Here is a 24,569-nt window from a genome sequence, read left to right as displayed (position 1 = left end):
CAATTCACAGCCTGGAGATAAGTGATCTGAGCCAACGCAGCTACCATTTATCCAGAGAAGCTGGGCTTGGCAGCGCCATCTAAACTTGGCTCTAATTTTCCATCTCAGACTTGCCTACTCCTGTCCATTGTTCTGCAAATAATCCCCTCTTCTTATCCACAGCATCCAAACTGGGAGAGGATCGGAAACCCTGTCAGTTTTACTTGTCACGAAAACAATCTTTATGCCAAACCTAAAATAAGTATGTTGTTTGATTTTCTTGACACAGTTTAAGCCGATATTCAGTCAAAACTAAAATATGGCTATGGATCTTCTTACAGTTGGATATTGAAGCGCATCGGTTCCTATACTTCCTAGATCGGTGTCTTTTGGACCAAATTGCAAGGCAGATTTTGGTCCCTTATTTTGGTTCCACGTAAATGCCTGAGCTGTCCATGATAATATTTACCCTCTGTCGCTCTGAATCGAATGTTGCATCACTGCTAGGGTTGGGTATCTTTTGTGTATTTTCCCCTGCTACTGGTGATAATGGGATATTTTTTAAATGGTACCGGCGTCAAAAAAGTAGCGCTTTAGTACTAACTAATGTCAGAAAAACAACAAAAAGCCATACCCAATCCTATTCTTCACTGCTATTAGTATTAGATCTGGGAATACATAGTGTCATGGCTCACTTTATTTAAAGGTAGGGTACATATTTGAACCAGACCAAGTCACTGTGGTCTATCACAAGACAGAAACTCATGAAGTAACAACATCCTTTTTGAGAAAGTGAATACGTAGTGTCATGGCTCACTTTATTTAAAGGTGGGGTACATATTTGAACCAGACCAAGTCACTGTGGTCTATCACGAGACAGAAACTCATGCAGTAACAACATCCTTTTTGAGAAAGAGTTCTTAAAGCCGGAGCCGGTTGTTGGCATGAGGAAAACACGAAGGCTGTGAAACAGATATATGGTCAACACAGGGTTTTATGAGGAGAGATAAACTTGACAGCTCAGTCTTTTTTACCCTGCCCCTTGTTAATGCTTCTCAGGCACTATAGACAGACGATCCTCCCCCTCTAAACAATCCCACATTCCACCTCTTTTAAACGTGTTTGACGCCTGCCTTCACCTGGCAACACACATGCATATTTGCCTATGACAACAATGCCATGATAACTACTGCCTTTGAATATCTCATGTGTCATTCTCCCAGCTATTGTATCTGGATGTGTTGTTAGGGGAACACCATTAGACATGTTTGTTTTGAAAGTCGTAAATCAAACCCATCACCAGAAAGCCCTGACTGAAATGTTGCTTTCTATTTTGGAACGCATTGTGTCAGCGGAAAAAAAAAGAAAATGGAAGGACTGAGAATTCGCACACACACACACAAACACACATACATGAACACATAAAGCAACTGTGACAAGATGAAGTCACTCTGACAGCTCCTTTCCATGATGTGGCAGCAGAGCTGCTTTGGATAGAAACAACATGGAGAGGAGAAGAGAAGAAACGAGAGAGGAGAGGATGGGCACAATACAAGAGATGACAGCGGAGAGAGGATATAAATGGAGGGGTGGGGGGGAGGTTGGCTGATGGAGCGGTAAGAGAACTGTGGTTATTGAAATTGTAGGACAGGGAATTTAGCAGCTGCACTACTAGAACCATGTATTCAATACTGGAGATGCATTCAACACATCAAGTAACTGCCAAGATCCTGTGTTTGCGTGTGTGTGTGGGGGGGGGGGGGGGGGGGGATTGCTGTATATTGCTGAGTTGAGAGACTTAACAATCTGTTTCTGTGTGAAAGGCAATGCATAATGGATGGGTGTCAGTATCTTTTAGCCCGCGGAATCAAAGCAGCAATCCAAGACAAGCAAACACACACATTACTTGGCTTCAAGCCCAGTCACACACAAAACACATACACACGCATACACACACTGGCACAGATATGAAGCCATGTACGTACATATGAAGGTCAATGACACACACACATAGATGTAGAATATGTGCAAAAAATATATTTTTAATGAGGACTGAAAGACAGGTCCCAAAATGCATATCCACATGTTTTCAGCCATGCACACCTGCACAGATAAACACAGGAAATAAGGTACAGATAGTTTCCTAATTATAGTGCGGTGATAGGGTGCCCCCCCTCACCACCCTTTCCCCTAAAACCACCTGTCTAACCCCTCCCTGCCACTTAGAACTTAATTGCTGCCGGGATTCCTGAAACAGACAGGAATCAACAACTCCCAGATTTATGCCCTAAAGTAGAAAGATTCTGTGAAGATGTTTTGTACTGTAAACTCTCCAGTAGTGCCTTTAGATTTATGAGAAAATTCAGTCTTTCAATGTCAACAATATTTCCAAGCAGCATATTTCAAACATCACTGAATGACTAAAGCACTCTTCCTACTCAAAATGTGTAATTATTCACGTGTGTTATTTATTGTTATAAAACCCAAACTCTGGTGCGTTTCTAAATAGTATTTGTCACTTCCCAACACCAAAACATGTTTTGGCATTTTTAAAACATTTTGTTTTGAATAAGAAACACATTTTTCTCATTTGTAGTAATTAAACCATAATTTCACTCTTGTCTTTTTCTAAATCCCATCTGCTCCAAACTGTGATTTAGAGCCATCCCCTGTAAAATTCCTAACTTCAATGTAGAATAATGTGCAACAGGCACTCCAGCAAGCCATACTCTTTGTGTACGTGTCTCTCCATGGAAAAGTACTCATGGGTGGAGCACTGATTGAGAAAAGAGAGGGAAAAGAGAGAAAAAGAGAGAGAAAAGAGGGAGAAGACAGAGGAATAGTAGAAGAGAGGGTGACGATATTCAGTCTCTACCACACCAGATGTCCTAGACTCGCTCAGAATGACAATGAGAGCAGATGACAGGAACACAGTGAGGTCCTGGGAGCTAGGAGCAGGCTTCCTTCTCCCTGCCTGCCTGCCGGCTGGTTCAAACACCTTTCATTGGGCTCTCAGCCTGTACACACTCATGTCAGGCTGGCTGAGAGAGTGAAGACGAGGAGCACAGGTGCAGCGGAGCCAAGGAGGAGGCTGAGGGGATGCCTGTACCTGGACGAGCTCGGCTGTACAGCTTCTAATACACACGCGCACACACACACACACACACACACTGCAATACGCAAGAACACAAACAGACACACAAAAGACACACAGAGAACCACAAAAATGGGCACACACACACAAACACACACCACATAAACATGGACACACACACACACAGAAACGCACACAACCACAAACACGAACACACGCATCATTAACAAAACCTTGAGAACAAAAAGGACAAAATGGACCCCAGCCAGATGTTTGATTCATCTCCTGTGTGGACATTGTGCGTCACTCAAGGTGTTGTCCTACCTGTTTATGCATGTGGCACCACAACAAGAGGAACCAGTTAGCCAGGAGAGCAGGCGCCAGGCAGACAGCACACTGTGTAAGCGTCACCTACACCCCAAGGTATGATAGCTGCTACAATAAACTAACAATCTAAGGCCAGATAGAGTGGCACACCCCACTGGACTTGGACTGAGCTGTTTTGAAGGAAGAAAACAATGCCTGCTTGCTCCCAGCGCGGGGCTCTAAGGACGGAAAAAGAGGGTCATGGATGGGTCACTTTGACGTGCAAACACACTTACTCACATCCCCGTATGTGCAGGCACACATACCCTCACACACATGCGTGCATACAAATAGTGGTGAGCGTGTATGCCATCACACAGGCACACATGCTAACAATAAAAGCATTACTGACTGAGCAACTCACCAAACAGTCACTAACTAGAGCACGCTAGTGCACACACACACAAACACTCACACACCATCAGAATGCACATACCAGTGTCTAATGATACATACACACACATAATCACAAACCCTACAAAGTAGAAGTACACCTTCAACAAAACAAACATCATACACATTTAGTCATTTAGCAGACGCTCTTATCCAGAGTGATACACATGGGCAGGCAACAATGAATAATGAATCAAACATATTTAGAAGCCTGGACTTCTGAAAACACAAACCTGGTTCACTACATAGAAATATGATCAGTTCTCTCCATGTCTCTTATCACCAACACTCAATCTCTGTCTCAAATTGAAGTTGTTGACACAGTTTTCTCAACTCTAAAAGCTCCCCCAAAAACGATCTCTTTCTCTTTCTTTCTGATACCAACTTACTATCTGAAGGCAAAAACGATAGGAAAAGTGAAAGTTGAAGGAAAGCTATTGTCGTTTAAAAGGTTTCCCGGACGTACTCACCCTTTCTTTGCTGTTGTGACAGATGGATAGATGAAGTGCTTGGCCAAAAAGGGGTGATAAGCAGATTCAGCAGAGCAGTGGAAGGAGAAGAGGAGATTTGTGTACGTTCATCAGTTCCTTTGACAGCAAAGACAGAGCAGCAACTAGTCTCTCTCTCTCTGACACGCACTCCCTCTCTCTACCTCCTCTCTCTCACCCCTCCTCTTTCTCTTCCTCCTCTTTCATGAGCAACTCCCTCTCTCCTCCCACCCTGGCTTATACACACACACACACACACACTCATTACTTCTCTCCTTCCACTCTCTCACCCCTCCTTTTTCTCTGCCCACTCTCTCTCTCTCTTCCCTCTTCTTCTTCCTCTCTCTCCCTCTCCTCTCTCTCAAAATAAAGAAAAGTCCAGGCACACACTCTCTCATCCTGTCTCTCACTAATAAATAATTATGCTCTTTGATTCAAAAAGCAAGCCTGTGTCACGTGACCCGACACTTCAAATATACAGCACATTTTTTCACCAGCCACAGAATGCCTAGAGGGAAGGGAGAAAGGGGTCCACAAAGCTGAAGTTTCTGTTTTTAATTCTCCATTTCTCTTCTCTCTCTGAATTCTCCCCTTTCTCCTCTGTATTCTCAGATTTTGAGTCATGGTAGTTTTTGTAGTGTTTTTACATGCTCTGAAATGGTTATACGCAGAGAATGGAGTAGAGCCCGAAGCATGGAAATCCACATTTTCACGCCATGAAAAGTATTGATACAAATGGAACGCCATAGACCTTCCCCTCAGCATTCAGACAGCATAACACAACTATTCATTCTTGAGTTGAGTTGCTTCCTTAAATGACCATGCCAGAATTGTCATCAAGAATTCAAACATAGCTGGGAAGACATGGTCGTAAAACTGTTATTATACTAAACTCAAACTAAGACTGGGCTGTTTCTTCCTTAGCGTGTACATGTTGGAAAACCCAAACCCTACGTTCCCCAAAGGGAAGAACATGCAGAACACCAGAGTCCCACCTTGAAATAAGAAGAGGATTTCAAACACTTGAAGAACATACACAATTTCAGACATTGCAGATTTTGCAGATACTAATCTATGTATACGTTTCCAGGAATCCAAACGCTCGCAGCCAGTGTATAGTCTCTTCAAGTCCCAACGCAGAGCGCTGGTGGTAGAGCGCTCCAGTGAGGGGAAGTCCCCAGAGCTCTGGCAGAGGCGCAGCAGCAGTTTTGGGTGTGCCCCCAGACGTGCCCCCTCTCTCCACATCAGCACATGTGTTTCAGATGTGTGTTTGTGTTTTGTCGAGCAGTTTGTGGTTCTGGGTGTGTGCCTGGTCTCCGTTTCTTGAGTGATCTTCTGAGGTTGTTGTTGGTTGTAGTGGGCACCCACCAAAAACCTCAGGTGTCTCATTACAGGACACACCTTGATGGGTGGCACGACCTGACCTGAGGGTGAAGCACACTCCCTTGTTTGACTTCTCGTGCTGGTTTCAAAATGTGTAGGGTGAACAAAAAGTTGTCTTAGAGTGTAATAGACTGTACTGTCTATTAACACACATCAACATATTAACATGAAATGCATTTCAATCTTTTGACATGCTTTAAATACATTAAAGAATTAAATCCGTGGGACCAAGTAGAAAGTGAAATTCCAAACTTTTCAGTCCTGTTAGGAGAGGCTGTAACTGGCCAGCTGTTTGTAGGGCTACAAACAACAGACGCCTTTTACAACAACAACGCTCTCTGTCACAGCCTGCATCACTTTGGCCGTGGTCCTTGACTCCATGTTTCCTTCCCTAGCGCTAACCCGGAGATGGTGGTGTGGCAGTGTTCCACCAATTCTGCATCATGGCTTCCAGATCAGATCAAGAGGTCTTTCTTTGGACCTCACAGATACAGGGATTCTGCTCAATTTGAGCCCCTTAATCTGTCAGCACGTAAACAAACATTGCGTGGGTGGTGTTGGCATTTTTCAACGTGATTTTCATTTCCACAACCTTCAATTCGTTTCCACCCACACCCTGAAACCAACACACCCACCACAGAGCGCTGTGCTGCATCCTAGCACACCTCTACTCTAGCCCCCCCCTTAAAAACAGAACAATTAATATCCAATTAAAACTACAAATACATAGTTTAGACTATGTATTTGTCTTTACGTATTTGTCTTTAGACTTTACGCTACCGTCCTCTACTGTAGCAACACCAGAACCCTGTCACCTGTCCAAACATCTTCCTCTTCCGCTCACTAATCCAGCCTATTAGCCAATGACAGGAGTCTCGTGCCGCAGTCCTGACCCACCCTGACCTCAGTATGTCTTCTAATCTCATCATATCCTCCTCACCCAACACAGCCCCATCACAGCCGGGCCCTTTCAGTCCTGCCCATATGCTGTCAGTGCATACAGGGCCATATGGCCAGCAATGCATGCTACTGAGATGACAGCAGGGCACAGGGGCTCCATTGTAAAACAGAACCTTGGTCTCAATGGACTCCTTGTATAAATAAAGCTAAATTACTTCAAATAAACCCCTGTACATAAAAACAGACTGTTTTGGATGGGGTTTCTTTCGCAACAAAAAAAAAGCATCGGCGCAATGAAAATAACCTTAAATAAGTTCACAAATATTTCCACAGATACATAGCTGTAGTTATTAGTGTGCCTCTTTGAAGTAGAAGGACTAACACAGACATGTGTGTAAGTGATGTCAGTGGAAGCCCCTGCACAGAGCTGTCCTCCAGTCCTCACACGGTGACAGGAAGTGTTCTAACCCCCTCAGCTGCAGTGAGCTCCTAGATTGATCTTTATCACCACACATGTACTGTACTACACGTGTGTGGCTTCTGAGGATTAACCTGCTACTCAACAGGGCATTCAAAGCCACTACTGTTGATTCAGTGTTGCAAAGTCAACAATTACTCTCAAATGTAATTAATAGCTCAGTAAATACTGTTGAGATGGAGATAAGCTAATCCTGCACAACCCATCTTGGCAATGTAAACATTATGGTTTTGCACCATGGATTTGAAACGCATGTCAAATATATGAGATGATACAGTACAGTATGATACAGTATTTACAGTATGTTGTGTTGGGAGCATTATAATTATGGTAACATTATGGTACCATATTATGGTAAAGTTATAACATATTTCGTTTTGATCATAAACAACAAATGATCAGTGATTGTGTGTGTCTAGGGTGCGTGATTATATGTTTGTGTGACGTTTGTGTGTACGCCCAGGATGGCATGCGTGAGTGAGTGCATGCATGTATCCGTGTGTGTGTGTGTGTGTGTGTGTGTGTGTGTGTGTAGCCAGTAGCAGCGGGCAGGTCAGAGGTTAGGAGTGTTTGTGTTTCAGTGTCAGTGGAGTGTGCTGCAGGCTGAGATTTATGATCTTTGTGTCTGGGAGACTACAGAGTGGGGGATAATGAAGATAGATCAGAGTACTATCTTTCTCTCACCCACCACTCTTTTACTGTGCAGCATTGGAAACATGGCTTGTGGCCTCCTAAGTCCACACACACACCTCCTCAGACTACAGCTATCACTTGCTCATTGGCAGTAAGATCATAACACACTTACTGACACATTACATTAATCCTCACTCTAAACCCGGCGCACACACACTAGCACACACACCAGCACACATGCTAGCACACGCACGCACAAGCATTCTGTAACCACAGGGCCACTGCTTTTAGACAACGCCTCGCAATATGGGCTTAAACTCAGACTGTTGGTGTTGAGCTCACTTTTTGAGCTTTTTTTCCTTTGACTTTTTTTTCTTTTTTTCAATGGACAATATTCATGAAAACATTACTCCAACGTGTTTCTACTTTAGAGCCAACTCTTATTTGCATTTGAGAAACTACAGAGGGGAAGGAGCCTGCGGCTGGCTGGCTGGCTGGCTGAGAGGGGAAAAGAGAGAGGACGGGGGTAATCGAAAGAGGGAAAGGAGGGGAGAATGAAAGGGCGAGGGAGGGAGCAAAAAAGAAATAGAAATGGAGAAGGAGGGAGGGAGGGGGGATGGAGGGAGGGAGGGGGGAGGGAGAGGGAGAGGGGCCGGTGGTGGCCGCGGCAGGTTTTAATCAGGAACAAGATGCCTGTAATGAGATCACTATTTCCCTGCCTTCAGATTGATGTCATGTGAAGTTTGGTGCCGCACTGAGACATGCAGGGGATGCAAGGCAGGCACACGCTGCTCCAACAAACACACACGCGCAAATATACACTAGTCACACACTTACTTGTGCATAGTGCGTTTTTAGTTTCAGACTTAAATACACATCCTGTGCAATGAAGGAGCTCATTCATTCAGGCTGGCAAAAACGCATTCATTTAAGACTCCAACTGCCATGAAGTATAACACACACAGAGGAATACTGCTCAGAGGAAAATGAGCTGCTTCCAGCCCTAGGGACTGTGTGTATTAATCACAGACACTGAGCCAACACTATGAGCTGTATGAAACACAAATGTGTAAATGGGCCACAGATCAGTAAGCGGGATGGGGATGGAAGTGTGAATGCAAGGAAGAGTGTCTGTGCACTGTGTATGCCTGTGTGTGTTTGTATGCCGATATACGTGTGTATGTCTGTGTGTGTGTGTGTGTGTGTGTGTGTGTGTGTGTGTGTGTGTGTGTGTGTGTGTGTGAGTGTGGGTGTGTGTGCTTGTGCGCCTACGCCTGTGTGCTCACATAAGTGTACATTTTGGGGTGCAGAGCAGGGCTGTCCACACAGCAGCCAGCATGTGTGCCAGTACATGAGTACATTGCCTATTCCCCAACATGTGTGACCAATGAAAGGTGAATAGCCCTCCTGTCTATACTCTCCTCAAAATCAGCCATGATGTCACTGTGAACCCTCTCTGAACCCACCTCTGTCAAGAAGCATTACCCCAGCACTCTTTCTTTCTCCCTGATTTTCTCTTCCACCTCTCCCTCCTGCGTTCTCTCTCCGTTCTGCTTATCACTTTGCCGGAATTCTTTCCCCTGAAAACCACATTTTTTTTGTTCCTCTTTTCGTTTTCTCGTATTCTTCCACTTCTCCCTCCCCCTTTCCCGTCTCTCTCTCTCTCTCTCTCTCTCTCTGCTTCTCCCTCTCTCTCGTTGGCTAGCTCGTTCTAATTGAATCACCACAAGTGCAGCCTCACTGCCAAATGCTGCCAGGATGTTCTGATTAAGTTAGACTTTGTTTAAGCAGTGGTTTTGCAAAAATTGCTCAGAGAAAGAGAGAGAGTGAGGACAACAGTTCAGACACAGAAGAGAAACAGTGTAGGGAGAGAGAGGAAGGGGGGGAAAGAAAGACAGCAGGGGAAAAAGGGGTGGTGGAGGCAGAGAAGGCAGCCAGAGATGCACATATGGAAGTGATTCAGTAATTACGGCAAATCTGTGAGCTCAAAAGGAAAGGTCCTCTTTTCCATGCCTCCTTCCCTGCACATAAAACGAGCCTTGTGAGAAAACTGGGTACTAAAAACTACGTGGTGGAGGTTAAAAAAAAAAAAAAAGTTTTAATTTGCTTTTCTTTGAATCAATTGCCCACAGGCCTCATGCAAAGGAAAAAGTTTAAAAAAGGTCAGTGTGCTTTTTTATGTCCTCATTGTTGGAGTAAGAGGTAACATCTAATTGTCCTCCATTCTCTACTACTGGGCTTGCTTGATGAGCTTAATCAGCCATCCCATAAGCAATCTAAACCAACTATGGGGCTCAGCTTGGTATAAACTTGTTCAGTCCTCCATCAACCTTAGCTTAACTGGCATTACCTCAAATGTACCTCAAACATATTTCAACACAATGATTTGTGTGTGTGAGTGTGTAAGGGGGGTGGGATGGGGAGTCTGCGTGCGTTTGTGGGTGCTAGTCTGTGAGAGAAGGGGTGTTACAGAAAGTGATGACTGTCTTTTCAGCCTCAGGCAGAAGGTGATTTGCAGGTGTGTGTGTTGGCAGAAACTTCTGTTCAGTCCCCAAACGGTTCCAGCACCCTGTAATTACCTCATACCCTGCCATAACATGTTTGCATGACGTGCGTGAGTCGTCCAAACACACACACAAGCTTTTGACTGCACCGAATTTGACATCAAATTCATCTTGGCTAGAGTTAATTTATGCAGGCTAATTATCTTAGTGTTGAGTTATAGGCTGTAGGTTGATGCTTTGTAAGAAGAAGTAGCCATGCAAAAACAACCGTCTTTCATAAAGAAATTAGATATGGCAAATCGCCAAGACCGATTTCTTGGCCGAACAAACAACCGTTAGATGCCGATGCTGCATGTGCTGACCAATGTTGAAGAAAGACGGAATGTAACTTTCTTAGTGAGCATGTGTCGTCGTAGTTTGTTAAATTACTTAATTATCATGTTGATGTACCATCGTCATTACGGATGGGAAATAACTTTGAGACTAAAAGGAGAAGCTGCTGGAGATTATTAGCTATTTAGTTCCCTCTAGCGACATAATAATTAAGTACAGTTAATGTGCGCCTTGGACATGAAATATGCTCAATGTTCATAATTTATGCTTGGTCTCAAATTGCATTTTGTCGGTATTTTTTCTTCACTATAGCCTATTAGCACACGCAAACCAACGTACAAATGAATGTATGCATAAACTGCATTTGTTGCAGGAATTGGAGCATCGCACACTGTTTCCAGTCGTACTCATGTATTTTCAACTAGATTGTAGAATGATTCAAATTATAGTTGAATGAATATAGACTAATAGGCCTGTTCATCTTGAGAAGGCTGTGAGAGCGGGCTGCTCTGCAGAGAGCAGAGTGAGATTTGAACCTTCAGCCTTCAGGATGGTCCAGCTGATGAAGAGGAAGAAGGAGACGATCTGTAACAATCGGAACATTCTCTGGCCCTGGCTCATTTTTCTCTTCTGTAGGTGGAGATGAAGTTGAGAACCCACAGGAAGGGAGAGAGGAGTGCCTGGATAACCAGATCATCTGGGGGAAGAGGGAGGGCCTGGTGCAGCTGCTCCTTGGTGTGAGAAATATGTTGTTCCTGTCTATTACATACAGGCCACTCTAATATTTACCTTTGACTGATGTCCCTAATAAGTGTGACACCATCTGTACCACTATGAGAACCCAATAGTTTGTGGCGCCTTCTGTTGGCGGCATGTGGAAAAACAAAGAGATTCTCCACCACTTTGTGTTGGTTACACATCTGATTGGTTCTCTAGTCTGCATTAATAACACACAACTCATAGTTGAGTCAAAGACATGTCATTTACAATAATAGTTGACTGTGTTACAACCTCAGCTAAAATACATTCATTTGAAGGAGGGGATCCCTCACAGAGTTGCTCCTCCTTTTGTTTTCTTAAATAAAAGAGGTTTCCAGGTAGTTTTTCTTTGAGGGTTTAGGTTGTTTCAGTGCAGTTCTATGGGTGTATATGAAGTCTTCTGTGACTGCTTGTAAAATGGATAAACAAATACCATAATTTGATTAATACAATTAAGATCCATATATGTTTATTGCATGCACCTTCCTGCCACAGTAAATTCCTTGTGAACTTGCATGGCAAATAAAACAAATTCAGATTAACTGTCTAAACAAGCATTCTTCAAGATATACATTGTAAACTCATACAGTTAACATGGTCTGTGTTAAATTCCCCTCTTGACCCTGTCACCTACCCAGGTCAGTGAACACTAGTGGCCCGGTTCGCACCAACCACTCACCCGTGTAATATCTGGGATGTTTGAAAGATGTGTGAACGAGCCAAGGTATTTATTCTGTGCCCCTGCAGGGATAATAGTTGATATCCAGCTAGGAAATAAAAATGAAACTCACCTCAAAGTGTAAGATGCATCTCCAAAACATACTAAGCTATGGTATACAAGGTGTGATTACCATTTAGTCTACTGACAAAGAGTTAGTTTCCAACACCAACGCAGTTCCGCTCACATTATACCTTGCCTTTTTCATTTGCCAATGATGGTGGGCCTATGATGTTTTGTTATCGTTTTGAGCAATTGTTACACCACCAGGAGGCGCTATACAACACAAATCATTTAGCATCAGTCCATGTCTGTTATATATAGGCCTATGGTCTCTTCATGTGATGCAGTGGCCCCGCTTAACCATAAATTCACATCTGTCCTATTGGATTTCTCACTCATGAATGTCACAGTGAGCAAGGGGGATGAGACAATTTACTGAACACTAGACTAGAGTACTGTGTTGCCCATAGTCCACCATGTTCTTTACATCTTGGAAATGTGATGTTTTTCTCAATGTCAAACACATTTTTGTAAATGTGTAAATGTAATAAAAGCATAAAGAGGTACATTCAGACATCTAGACATATCTCACCTTTACGAAATGACATACACGTGTGAGCACACACACACACACACACACACACACCAACAAACAAGCCCACTGTCTATAGAAAGGTTCACCACCACTGACCGCCATTTGACATTGTGTTCAATGTCCAGTGTTCACAATAAAAGTGTAGCCCGCAACTCCAAGAACAAGTAGTCACGTTAAGTCACGCCCATTGCCCATGTGCCTCACCCCCACCCTCTACAGTTTCTAATCGCGCGCTCCGTAGTTTGCATAAAATGTGTGTCACTAGGGCAGCGCTCTCCGTGGCACATGCCGAATGCACATGTAGCATGGCTTTAGAGACCACATCACGGTCGAATAAGCGCGTCAAACTCCACTCACCCATTCCTGCCCGCCAATGAAAACGCACCAAAGAGTAAAAGGAGGGAGAAAACGAGAGAGACTTCACAGGATGCAGTGAGCCAAAACCCATACCTAACTGGCAAAACAGAAGTTTTAGAGAGCAAAAAAAAACGCAAGTCACATTTCTAAAGTCACCTGAAAACGTGATTGATGTGGGTGCGTTTACCATTGGTTGTGTAGCCCCTGCCAGTTCATTTTAGGAAATCCTGAGGATTAGGAATTCCTAGGATAACTGAATTCACTTTTCTCTGCTCGTGCTGTACCGCTCTCGCTCAACCAAGGTGCAACCAGAGTGCAGAACGGACCCAGGTAGCGTCAAAGCCGTTCAGCTCACCTGACAGGCACAGCTGTGCAATTTGGACAGCTGTATACAATTTACTTTTTAGTGTCAAGATACATTGTCAATAACGCTTCGGATCGGCGCTTCGTGGCCCAGTTGTTTTGTGACGGTCAAACTTTTTTGATTAAGACATTTTGCTATTGACTTTGACAGAAAAGTACTATAGTCACGAAAAGCCCTATCATCTAAGCACTACAGGAAGAAAGATGGATAACAATTCCGGTGGTGGTAAGTAATGATATTTGTGATTAGGATGATAATTTTGACGATTAAGAATGATGAGGATGTATGCCCATTTAAAAAAAAATAATAATGTCTTTTTTTTTTAAGAATGTAGCCTATAGATTTTTATTTGATAATGATTGCCCTTTTGAGTGAATTTGAATACAGTTCCATCTTTAAATGTTGCTTTTGTCGCATTGAACTTTAAACTGTTAAATGTTTAGTAAGTAACCAGGTATAGGCTACTCGCTATAGCTTTCGTTTGAGTGTTATGCGTCATCTATTGACTACATGTTATTAATGCGGTTGCTGTCATAAGTATCAGCCCTAAATAACAGTCAGAAATTATGTTTGCAGGTCAAAATTATATTGTAAGCTATTTAACACTTATTTGAGAAGCCTGATGTGTAAAACATGTCAAGTGTTTGATAAGAACATTGGTGCTGTAAATGTCTCCAGTTAGATGCTAAAACGGTGGCGTTCTAGTCTGTGTGTGACAGATTGGCAGATATATGAAGTGAGGTTCACCTTAATTGCACAGAGAGGGGCGACTTCCTGTTTCTCGCATGAAAACAAACTCACGTGGAGCTGCAGGCAGCTAGCTGTCAGTGGCTTAAATGCCTTCTCAATACAGTTATACAAAGCCAAGTTCATTTTCACGCGTCACGTTAACGATTGTAAACAAATCTATTGTGGTGCGTCACGCGTAACAATTTCCTAGGTAAATTGGTTGGCGATTACAAATAATGACTATAGGAAGGTAACAGTAAAATGGCACTAAAACACTTTTCCTTAAGGTTAGGCAAAGTGCTTATGTGCTTTTGTCACGATTCCGGTTCACACTCCCATTAATTGACGGGAGAGATAAAATCAGTCACGTTTCACGACAGGTGATGAAAATAGCTTGTGTCAAGGCGCACCCTTTTCCATGAGTAGTTTGACACAGAACCCATCTAAAGCCAAGCGTAAAAGTGTAGTTCATCTTACCTAAGGCTACTGTAAATGAGTCACCCGTTGGTAAGCTTTAGACAGGTGACTAATGATTAACTGAGTTCCTATTTTTTTTTATCCACCAGATGGCAGTTGTTATGGTAGATTGTTTGACTTTTGCAAATCCACAAATATGGTTCATGGGGCTTACAGTAGCCTATGACAAAAAGGTACATCGATGGAACCAAAATAACTGGATCATTCTTGAAAGGATGAGTGCTTTTCCGGACCTCTCTTTTACATGACAATGTCTGAAAAACATTTAAATTGTGTAGATTTATGGCAGCGCACCCATTTGTCACGAAGATACTGTCATGGTCACTGTCTTAATCTCAACATGAGTTTACCATAAGTCCCCATTTACCCAGACGCGTTCACAAGGGCAAACAATCGGCTACTGACGCGCACGCGCGCAAACAGCGCGCACACAGCTACTCTATTACTAATCAAAACATGCATGGTGTCTATCACTGGTCGGTTTTGCCATGTGGCTAGTAATTAGTAGTACAACATAATGAATTGTATGCCAATGACTCGGCCCTCATTGCCTAACCTGCGCCGTTCAACTCTTTCTCAAGGTGTTATTGTGTGTCTATAGGCTATCTGCATGAATGATGACGTTGGTCCAGTGCTTGATGGTGAATGATGCCTGTGCTCGTTGCTTCGTCAGAACACCCCGCTCACTCGCATCTATCTTTCTCTATTTAATTCTACTCTTTAATTATAGCGAAAGAGCCGAAGCTTCCGACGGAGTTGATAAGTTATGACTACTGGTGGGAGTGCGGCGCAATGTATTCTCACTGAATGCACTCCTTCCATCGAAATCGCCCTCACGTGTGGATGCACTTGCTGAGCCGCGTGCTGCGCGTGATTCCCAGGCCCTCCTCCCTCCAGTTTCTCGCTCTCATGGACATTAGTCTTGCTGCCGCCTGCGGTGTTGGAAAGGGAGATTGGTCAGTGGGTCAGCGATTTCATGCACGGAGTTTATCTCATGTCACGTTTGTCCGCCTCATGCGCATTTTGTTCTTTCCTTTTTTTAATTGAAAGCAAATGCAGTAGTGTGACAGTGTTCTGGTTCAAACACACAACATCTGTCCCCAATTCGATGCTATGCGCGTACACACCCGCTTTTCTAGAGTGTTACAGCTGGAATTCTCTATGTCCATCTCTTCCGATTCTCAGCGCGATACTGATATCGATACAGTATTAACGCTGAAAGTGCAAAAAACTATTGGTATTGCTATAAGTAGGCTACAGAGCGATTGAAATAATGAGACTTGCATTATTATGGTTGGTCACTGCGAATACATCCCATGAATGTCAGTGAGTTACACTGCAGTATGGCACAGGGGCCCATTCAAATTCCATTGTAGGATGTTGCTGTGATATTGACCTACTTACTCTGGCCAGTATAATGGAGTTGGCTGTATGCTCTTCACAAGTGACTGATGACAGCTGTACAGCTAATAAATTATAGTAGCATGACACAATAAGTCATAGCAAATGGCTGATAAACATTTGACTTTTTTGACACTCAAAAAATAACGTGTGCCCCTATCTCCCCAAGTCCAGCAACTTTACAATCGAGAGACACGCCACCAGTATAAATATTGGTGAGCTCTGTATTCTTTCTGTGCCAATCCTGGATCATGGCCGTGAGAGCAAGGCTATAATGGAGGGAGAGCGGTAGTAGGGAACTGTTACAAAGTGCTCACGTTTCTCTTCCTGCAATGACTCACAGGCAGATTAGTTCCTGCACGGGTAGTCTAAGGTCACCATGGGCTGCATGGGACCTGCTGATTCTTCAATGAATGTCAGTGTCTGCATTGAACCCAATAGCGACTGACTTGTGCTATAGACAGTGGAAGCTTCTCTCCAGGTTACATGGGCCATGCCCTGGAAAATGCTGTCTGGTGGGGTGAACACTAAGACTTTACAGATCCTCCATCCTGAAGTGCACAGTGTTGTACTACAGTCACCTGAACTAGAATAAGTTAGTCAGTTATTGTTTAAGTTAGCCATTCAAAGAGTTGGTTGACGTAGAATCCCCTCTTTCGATACAAGCTGTTTCCGAATGGTTCCGCTTTACCTCATCAACCAACTGTAAAAGTTATTATCAGTACACAGTTTATGGCATGGTGGACTTGAGAGCCATATTAACAGTGTAACGTGTTAGCTTCCATGTGAGTCTTCAGGTGGATATGCAATGTTTTTGGGTGGGTCCAGGGATTTCAAAACAGGGCCGGGCTAATATGGGAGATGCATGTCTCAGGTATAGAGAGGCAAGGCCCAGCCTTTCCATGTGTATTGAGTGTGAGTGACCGGGTCAACAGACACAGTGAAACGTGCAGATCGAGGAATCATAACAATCCTTGAGCTAAACAAATTCCTTGCACAGCAAAGGGCAGTACGAAAATAAAGTTCAAGAAAAACTTTCACTCACAGAGTCCAGCCTACTAAAGCCTGGAGTTGCTTCTAAAACATTGTTTTATAGATGTTTTTGCTTGATATTTGGGATGACCATGTATCAAACCATCCTATCCTTTGGTTACAAAAAGCAACCCAGCTGCTCACAGGAGAGCCTCTTTCTCTCTCTTTCCCTCTCTCTCTCTTTCCCTCTTTCTCTAGCTAGCATAACGTGACTCATTGATGGCAATGCATGCTGCATTGTATACCTCGGGATAGCGCAGCGTCCATGGGGCGTTGCCCGTGTGGGTGACTGTAAACACATAGCTGACTTGTGATTATTGTATAAGTCAACACGAGACTGCGGATTTGGACTGGGTAGTAACCGTGTCTGTCAGGAGTCCATATGAGTGCTGTCAAGTGTCGTGCAGTTAGTTGGCGATGGGCACGGTGCCAGGGGAGCGGGGCTATTATTGGAGCGGAGTAGGCAGCAAACCTCGCAGACACGTGAGGTCGTGTCTCAGCTCATCAACAATGCATGACCAATAGATGCGAGGGAATGCGAATGATGTGAAAGCAGAGATATTGTTTTTTTAAAAATAACAAAACACTTCGCCTGTTTAAAACGACGCATATAAAAATACTTTTGTTGAATGACGCAGGAATTATTTGCCAATGTGAGGTATTTTTCCGGCGCGTTCTCTGTTGCTGTGCTTCCTGTAGTATTTTTAGCGCTCACTCTGTCTCTGTCGGCCTATTATACTCGACTAGGCAAGGATGCATGTACTTCTCAGTGTGGCCCGTCAGAGGTTGTTCAGGATTGCATCACATGCTACGCTTCAGTAAAAGTGACTGATGCGTCGTACCCCCCCCCCCCCCCCCCCGAAATAAATACATGCATAGGGTATAACAATAATGGCACTGTCATAATATATTTTCACCCTACCAATTGTGTGCTGTCAGCCTAGTGGGGTGTTTGTTTTAATTCATGAACTTGACCTTGATTCTTCTGTGTACTTCCCTTGTTCTGCAGGTGTCATCCTGTATGCAGGCTCCTCTGGCAGTGCCAGCCCCAGCCCTGGCAGTCCCTCTAGTGGGTACCAGACACAGTCACCCTCCTCTCACTCCCAGCCCTCGTCCCCGGAGGAGGTCACATTCACAGAGATCGGTGCGCTGAAAGGGCGCATGGGCAGTGGCACCACGTCATCCTCCAAACTGTTGTTTCAGTTCCCTGAGGTTTATAATGGGCCCTCAGTGGCCCCGGCCCAGCACGTTTACCAGCACCCCATCGCTGGGAAAAGGCAATGCAGCTTTACAGGAACCTTCACCAGTGAGTTCCATACCAGCTCCTGCAACAACCAAGTCAAATACTAGAACTGTCTTTACTACATTAAGAATTCTTGATTTACTTTACTCAATATATGATAACCATTTGGGTAGTCTCATAAGAGAGCACGCAAGTCAAGCATAAGTCAAGTTGACCTCAAATTATTATTAACCTCCAACTATTTCAATGGTGCACTTGATCCATGTACAGTGTGAAGACCCATACCCAGCACATTTGGGACCAGTCCCTGGTTTTTCATTCCGACCATGTAAAGTGTCTGCCTGTCTGACTTTGGGTTTCTCTTTGCAGAGACTGGTGGAATGGTGCTGCTGTGTAAAGTGTGTGGAGACATCGCCTCAGGGTTCCACTATGGAGTTCACGCTTGCGAAGGCTGCAAGGTAAGGAAGGCCCTTGACGGCCGCCCCAAAATAGCTTTTGAAGAAGTGCCCCATTTTCAGTGTTTCCCAAAAGGATGAGCGTGTGGGCCGACCTGCCCGTGACCCCCGTCCTCTGTGCTGCAGGGTTTCTTCCGTCGCAGCATCCAGCAGAACATCAACTACAAGATGTGTGTGAAGAACGAGAACTGCCTCATCATGCGCATGAACCGCAACCGGTGCCAGCACTGTCGCTTCAAGAAATGCCTCTCGGTCGGCATGTCTCGAGATGGTGAGCCTTACTGTCACTGTCATTCGGACGAGTTACAGCTCGCATGTCAATGTGTCACCTGGCAGCGCTCCAGGACAGTACTCAAGTTAGCTGTGATATTGGATAAATGAGGAGTTGTGTCTCGGAGATTGAGGGCATGGTGCAGAGCACCTTTGTAGGTCACCGTGCCAGTTGTAGCCCAATCATTAGTGTATTTCGCAGTGCAGTAGTCTTGTCCTTTAAGCAAGTGTCACGGCACCTTTATAGGGAAGGGCACATTGACAAACAATACTCCTCCTCGTTGGCCTGCATCCTTCACTCTCTAAGTTTCAGAGTATGCCTTTCTCTTGCCCTTTGCAGCATCCTCCTTTTCTCTTTTCTCTCCACTATGTTCTTGTCCCCCCCCCCCCCCCCCCACCCTCGGTGTACTCAATGTTCCCTGGGCACACCCCACCCCTCCCCTCCCCCCTTTCCATTTCCCTCTCAGACAGTGATTTATGAGAATAGGAGTCTTGAAGTCCCTGAAGCGATCTGTCATCCGGAAAACTGCAGCAAACACAGGAATTATTTTGGGAAATTGGAACGGGGGCAACTTGATTACCTTGTATATGCCCTTATACCATCTCTCAGCAATTGATGAGAGCTACACTGGCAATTAAGCCTGAGATGCGGGAAAAACGGCTCTCCCTCCATCACACGATTCGTCAGTTGCGACGCCCAAGTCGTCCGCTTTTAGTTGTGCCCGTTGAATGTTGATTAATTACCTATCACAGACAACGAAGATATACGATTGGGTTGACCTAGAAAAACAAAGCAGAATTGGGCCTATAGCATACATACACATGCTGACCTACTTGGAGTAGTTTGTCTCTTTCCTCTTTGTACTGTTTCCTCTGATGCGCAGCCTTTGGTGCAGCCAGCCTTGCCTACTCAATGTGTGAGTAGAGAGAGAGAGAGAGAGCTTGAGAGTGAGATAGAGAGCGGGGGGGGGGTCAACTGTGCTGCAGTAGCTCAGAAGTGTAAGAGCTTCATGGTAAGGCGGGTGGTTAAGAGAACGGCAAGGAGATTTAAAAGAAAACAATCAAATCAACCCCTTTCAAAACCACAACCTAGAAACCCCCTTACCTCTGCTCCACACATTGCGAAAACAGGAAAACCACTGACGACAGAAACACATTAAAGAGAACACCTTGATTACTAATGGGGTTGCTGTGTGTTAATCTGGTTCTGCAATCATTTCAGGCAAACATCAAAGTCAGTTGGCATGATGGCATACTTTGCATCCTGTGGTGTAATTACAACTTCTTAAAGCTACAGTTCAAATTCAAAAACTCTTGATTAAAAAGTAGTATGAAACCCATCAAAAGTCTACACATGCAATTGTAAGATAAAATGGCACATACATTTACCTGATCTTGAATTTGACAAGTGAATGGAGTATTACATATCTATGAAATAACATACATGGATACAGTGATTTGCATAATGAAACAGAGCAGACTAAAATGGATGTATATGTATTAGTAGACTACTGCTTCAGATATCGCAAATAATCAATAAAATAAACATTCAAACGTGTTTCCTGTTGATGATGATCAGGAAACCCTACCTGTGTGCTTAGTTTGATAATAATTAAAAAATACATATTTTGTTGCTGTAAGTAACCCTCAAAATAAGAGTGTGATAAGAAACCTCACCAGTAAACTCCCCCAGCCCCTTAACCTTGCTTTCACTCTTCCCTCTCTCACTACTGCTTATCGGCAAGCTCTCCTGTGAGCAGAGAACTCACCTCCCTCTCTCTCCTTTTCCCTCCTTCCCTCTCTCCCTCCATTGCAGTGGTGGTTGCATCTCACTCACGTTGCTCCACTGCCCTACTTACAGGCCAGGAGGGAGGGAAAGAGACATTGAGTGTGAGAGAGCGGGGTGGGGGAGATCTAAAAATATCCTTTCCAGCTGATGAATGCTCTTGGGGTTGTGAGTGGAAGGGAGATGGAGGGTTGGGGGTGGGGGTCTTGAGTAAGGAGGTGGAGATGGGGGGTGTACTTACAGAGCGCAATGTTCTTTGCATTTCATTAATATCTGAACTAAAACGTGACTACAGCATGTTCACTTTACATAATTGAAGCTGTCTATTTTTACACCGTACTCACGTAATCATACACAGTACGTGATTTACTTTATTAGTGCAAGTCTTCTCGAGGCACCGTGTGATGAAATGATTCCTATCTTTCTAAACCAGAAACGATGTGAATGTGTTCAATTATGTTTCAATGATGCTCAAAGAACAGCACAAATAACTGCAAAAAACACCAGTCTTATTGTGTTGTTTCTAGCTGTGCGCTTTGGGCGAATCCCCAAGAGGGAGAAACAGAGGCTGTTGGACGAGATGCAGAGCTACATGAACAGCCTGAACGAGTCCGGCACCATGGATGTAGATTCCTCTCCCGTGAGGGAGACTCTGCCCAGCCCTGTCGAGAGCCACTCCAAAGAGGCCATCTCCAGAGCCTACCGCGACATCTTCGTTAGCAGTAGCAGCCAACGACACGCAGCCAAGAGGACCAACGTCAACAACGACACCCCGTCGCCCTTCCCAAGTCACTCCGCCCCTCAGGAGGCCAACTACGCTCACGTGTCCTCCCAGTCCCACCCTAGCCCCACGCAGGTGTACCAATCCTGCCCTTCCTCTCGTTGCCCTGTCTCCTCCAATGACAACCCCCATACATTCCCCACAATTGACAATAGTCGGTATAGTTACCCCAATTCGTCCAATCAGAATCACGGTCAGTCAAATGGAGGTGTGGCTCAACATGGCAGCTCTGCCAATTTCAACAGTTTCTCTGCTTCTGGAGTCACACAGAACCAGCCTTCCTGTCCATGGAAACTAGCCCCAGGGGCCAAAGTTCTGGTAAGTAACCTATGAGTTGTGAAGTAACTGTTTTTGATGTACGATTGTTTTTAGCAATATCGGAACAGATTTCAAACACAGTTTTTATCTGTAGTGCATGATTATAATTCATTTGTCTCTTTCTTTCTCCCTCCTTCTCCCTCAGGCCTGTCCCCTGAACGCATGTCCTGTATCTGGGGCAGACCGTTCGAGCCAGCAGGTGTGGGAGTCCTTCTCCCAGTGCTTCACCCCAGCAGTCAAGGAGGTGGTGGAGTTTGCCAAGGGCATCCCAGGGTTCCAGGAGCTCAGCCAACATGACCAGGTCATGCTGCTCAAATCAGGCACCTTCCAGGTATGTTTCTCCTGTTCACCATGTTAGAATTGGTCATACAGAACTAATATAGTTAATGTACATGAAAATGATTCAGTTTGCGTTCCAAAGCCTTTCTGATTCCACATCGATAACCTTTGTCCACCTCCTCCCTTTCCCTGCCAGGTGCTGATGGTGAGGTTCTGCACGCTGTTCAACGCCCAGGAGCGGACGGTGACCTTCCTGAATGGGCAGACGTACCCCCTGGCCTCCCTCCGGGCGCTGGGCATGGACTGCCTGCTGGACGCCATGTTTGAGTTCAGTGAGAAGCTGGGCTCTCTAGGCCTGGAGCCTGATGAGATGGCCCTCTTCATGGCAGTGGTGCTAGTCTCTGCAGGTGAGAAATCTAGTCAGCTGTAGTTTTAGAGTGAGCCGGTAGACGATAAGAATAAAAAGCAAATAGTTTATGTAGAGTGTATTTGATTCAGGCCTGGCCAGAGAAAAACAACAGAAACACAGAGGTATTGCTCTTTTTGTTTCATTCTGCCCAAACCTGACTCTTCCCCCTCTCCTCCCCAGACTGCTCCGGGATCGCTGACGTCAGGGCCCTGGAGCACCTGCAGGAGGGCCTGATCCGCGCCCTGCGCTCCCTCATAACCCGACGACGCCCCGACGATGCCTCCCTCTTCCCCAAGCTGCTGCTGCGTCTGCCTGACCTACGCACCCTCAACTGCCAGCACTCAGACAAGCTGCTGGCCTTCCGCATCGACCCCTGAACCCACACGTTAAAAAAACTGAAACTCATTTCCAAGGGCAGGACTTCCTTTGGCATTGAGCAACTAATTGTGCAATCAGATGGACATTTCTCAAGAAGCTAATGTTCGTAAAAGGACAATGACAAACATAATTTTTTCTTTTTTTTTCATCCGCTTGAAAAATATTTCACTTTTAACACAGGTATATGCTTGTATATTTACACAACAAACACCTCAAGATGTCTTGGGGAAGGGTGGTTAGAAGAGTGTACATGTTGATAGGATTAACATTTTCTGGACAGATTGTTTGTTCACTTCCTAGTATTTCCAGTTTGGTGAAAACCAAAAGCCATTTCACTTAAGTTTAGCTTTTCCTTCTCAATTCCTGTTGTCGCTGCTATTTTTACATTTGTAAAAATGGATAATGCAGATATAAACTGAAAATAGGGACCATAAGTGATGAATGAAAGTGTGTCCATTTGTGCATAAGATAAAGGGACCATGTACATAATGCATAGATAACTTCATAGCATAACTGTTCCGTGCCATTCACTAACCAAACACACCATCCAAACTAGTATTTGAATGAATGATTGTGTCAAGAGGAATTCAAACTTTTACTGTTTTAATGAGATGAATAACCTCCAAAGAAAGTATAGTTTATTTCACACATTTTAAATACTACAACTCATATATACATTCATCAGATTTTGTTTAAATTAAAAAGGTTAATTCTGTATAGTTTATATCTTAATCTTGTCTGGAATCACAGCAGGACTGATGGAAATGGCCTCAATGCATGTTGGATTTTAAAATCCATTTGTTGATATATGTGGCTAGAAATATATATTGTTAATCCAATGTGTCTATTTTAACAACTGGATTGAGATGGTGGTGGATCTGGAGAAGAGAATCAGTCTAGAAGAATGTATAGTTTCTGTTGGCTGGGGATGGTGTGCAAAACAGCGGTGGGATATGCACAAGAGAACATAGATCAGGACTCTCAGAGGCCAGGACAGATTGAGATGCATAATGGTACTGTTATGTCTGAATCAATTGAAGAACTTGTCCTGGTATGAGATGATGCAACAAACCAGCGTATAAAGCCTAAAATCACCAGCACAGCCACTTCTCATGCCCCCTGTCCCTTACCCCCAAACGTTTGTCATACAAACGCAAGCGTTATATATTTTTGGGCTAGGGATCTTCTTTTACCAGTACAGATCCGCTCAGTGCTAGTTTGATTATGGTTGATTGAGCACATGTTCTTGTACATTTTGTAAATGTTTCTCTCTTCCTTCCATAGAAACGATATAAAATGAAATTATTGTACTTTGTTGCTTGTGTCTCTTCTTTGGTTGCATATTTCCTTTGTTTCAACTGACATAAACATGATGGATATTCATATAAAAAATATAGGATTAAGAAATGAAAATGCTAAAGGACTTTGTCAGAAAAGGTGTGCTTTAAAAAATAAAATAAAAATGCAAATAATAGCCTATAAATTAATAGAAAAATTGACCAAAAATGAATTGAATTGGCATTGCAGTTAAAGCTTTGTCTGATTTTGACATGTAGTGAAGGATTTTACTGGCATTCAATTTCGTATTGCACAGTTCATGCTGCAATAAAACCACCTAAAGTAGCACTTCTGTCTAAACATCCTGACAGTTATTGGAGGCCATG

General features: G+C 44.1%; 1 protein-coding gene across 1 annotated transcript; it reads left to right on the top strand.

The window, feature by feature from the left end:
* The first annotated feature begins 12,905 nt into the window (after positions 1–12,905).
* nr1d4a (nuclear receptor subfamily 1, group D, member 4a) lies at positions 12,906–24,220 on the top strand. The gene is made up of 8 exons (XM_062458715.1): positions 12,906–13,572; positions 17,996–18,292; positions 18,599–18,687; positions 18,811–18,955; positions 21,268–21,839; positions 21,985–22,170; positions 22,315–22,525; positions 22,708–24,220. The coding sequence occupies exons 1-8, from the start codon at positions 13,551–13,553 to the stop codon at positions 22,902–22,904; spliced, it is 1,719 nt and encodes a 572-aa protein (XP_062314699.1). The 5' UTR covers positions 12,906–13,550; the 3' UTR covers positions 22,905–24,220.
* The last annotated feature ends 349 nt before the right edge of the window (positions 24,221–24,569 follow it).

This window comes from Osmerus eperlanus, chromosome 4, assembly GCF_963692335.1.
Source record: "Osmerus eperlanus chromosome 4, fOsmEpe2.1, whole genome shotgun sequence".
Lineage (NCBI taxonomy): Eukaryota > Metazoa > Chordata > Actinopteri > Osmeriformes > Osmeridae > Osmerus > Osmerus eperlanus.
The sequence above is the reverse complement of the archived record's forward strand: the minus strand, read 5'-3'. Positions and strand labels throughout refer to the sequence as shown.

Coding starts and splice junctions, on each gene's coding strand:
- nr1d4a (XM_062458715.1), top strand. CDS start 13,551: ATGGATAACAATTCCGGTGGTG. Junction 18,956..21,267: donor GGTCGGCATGTCTCGAGATG/GTGAGCCTTACT, acceptor TGTTGTTTCTAG/CTGTGCGCTTTGGGCGAATC. Junction 22,526..22,707: donor AGTGGTGCTAGTCTCTGCAG/GTGAGAAATCTA, acceptor TCTCCTCCCCAG/ACTGCTCCGGGATCGCTGAC.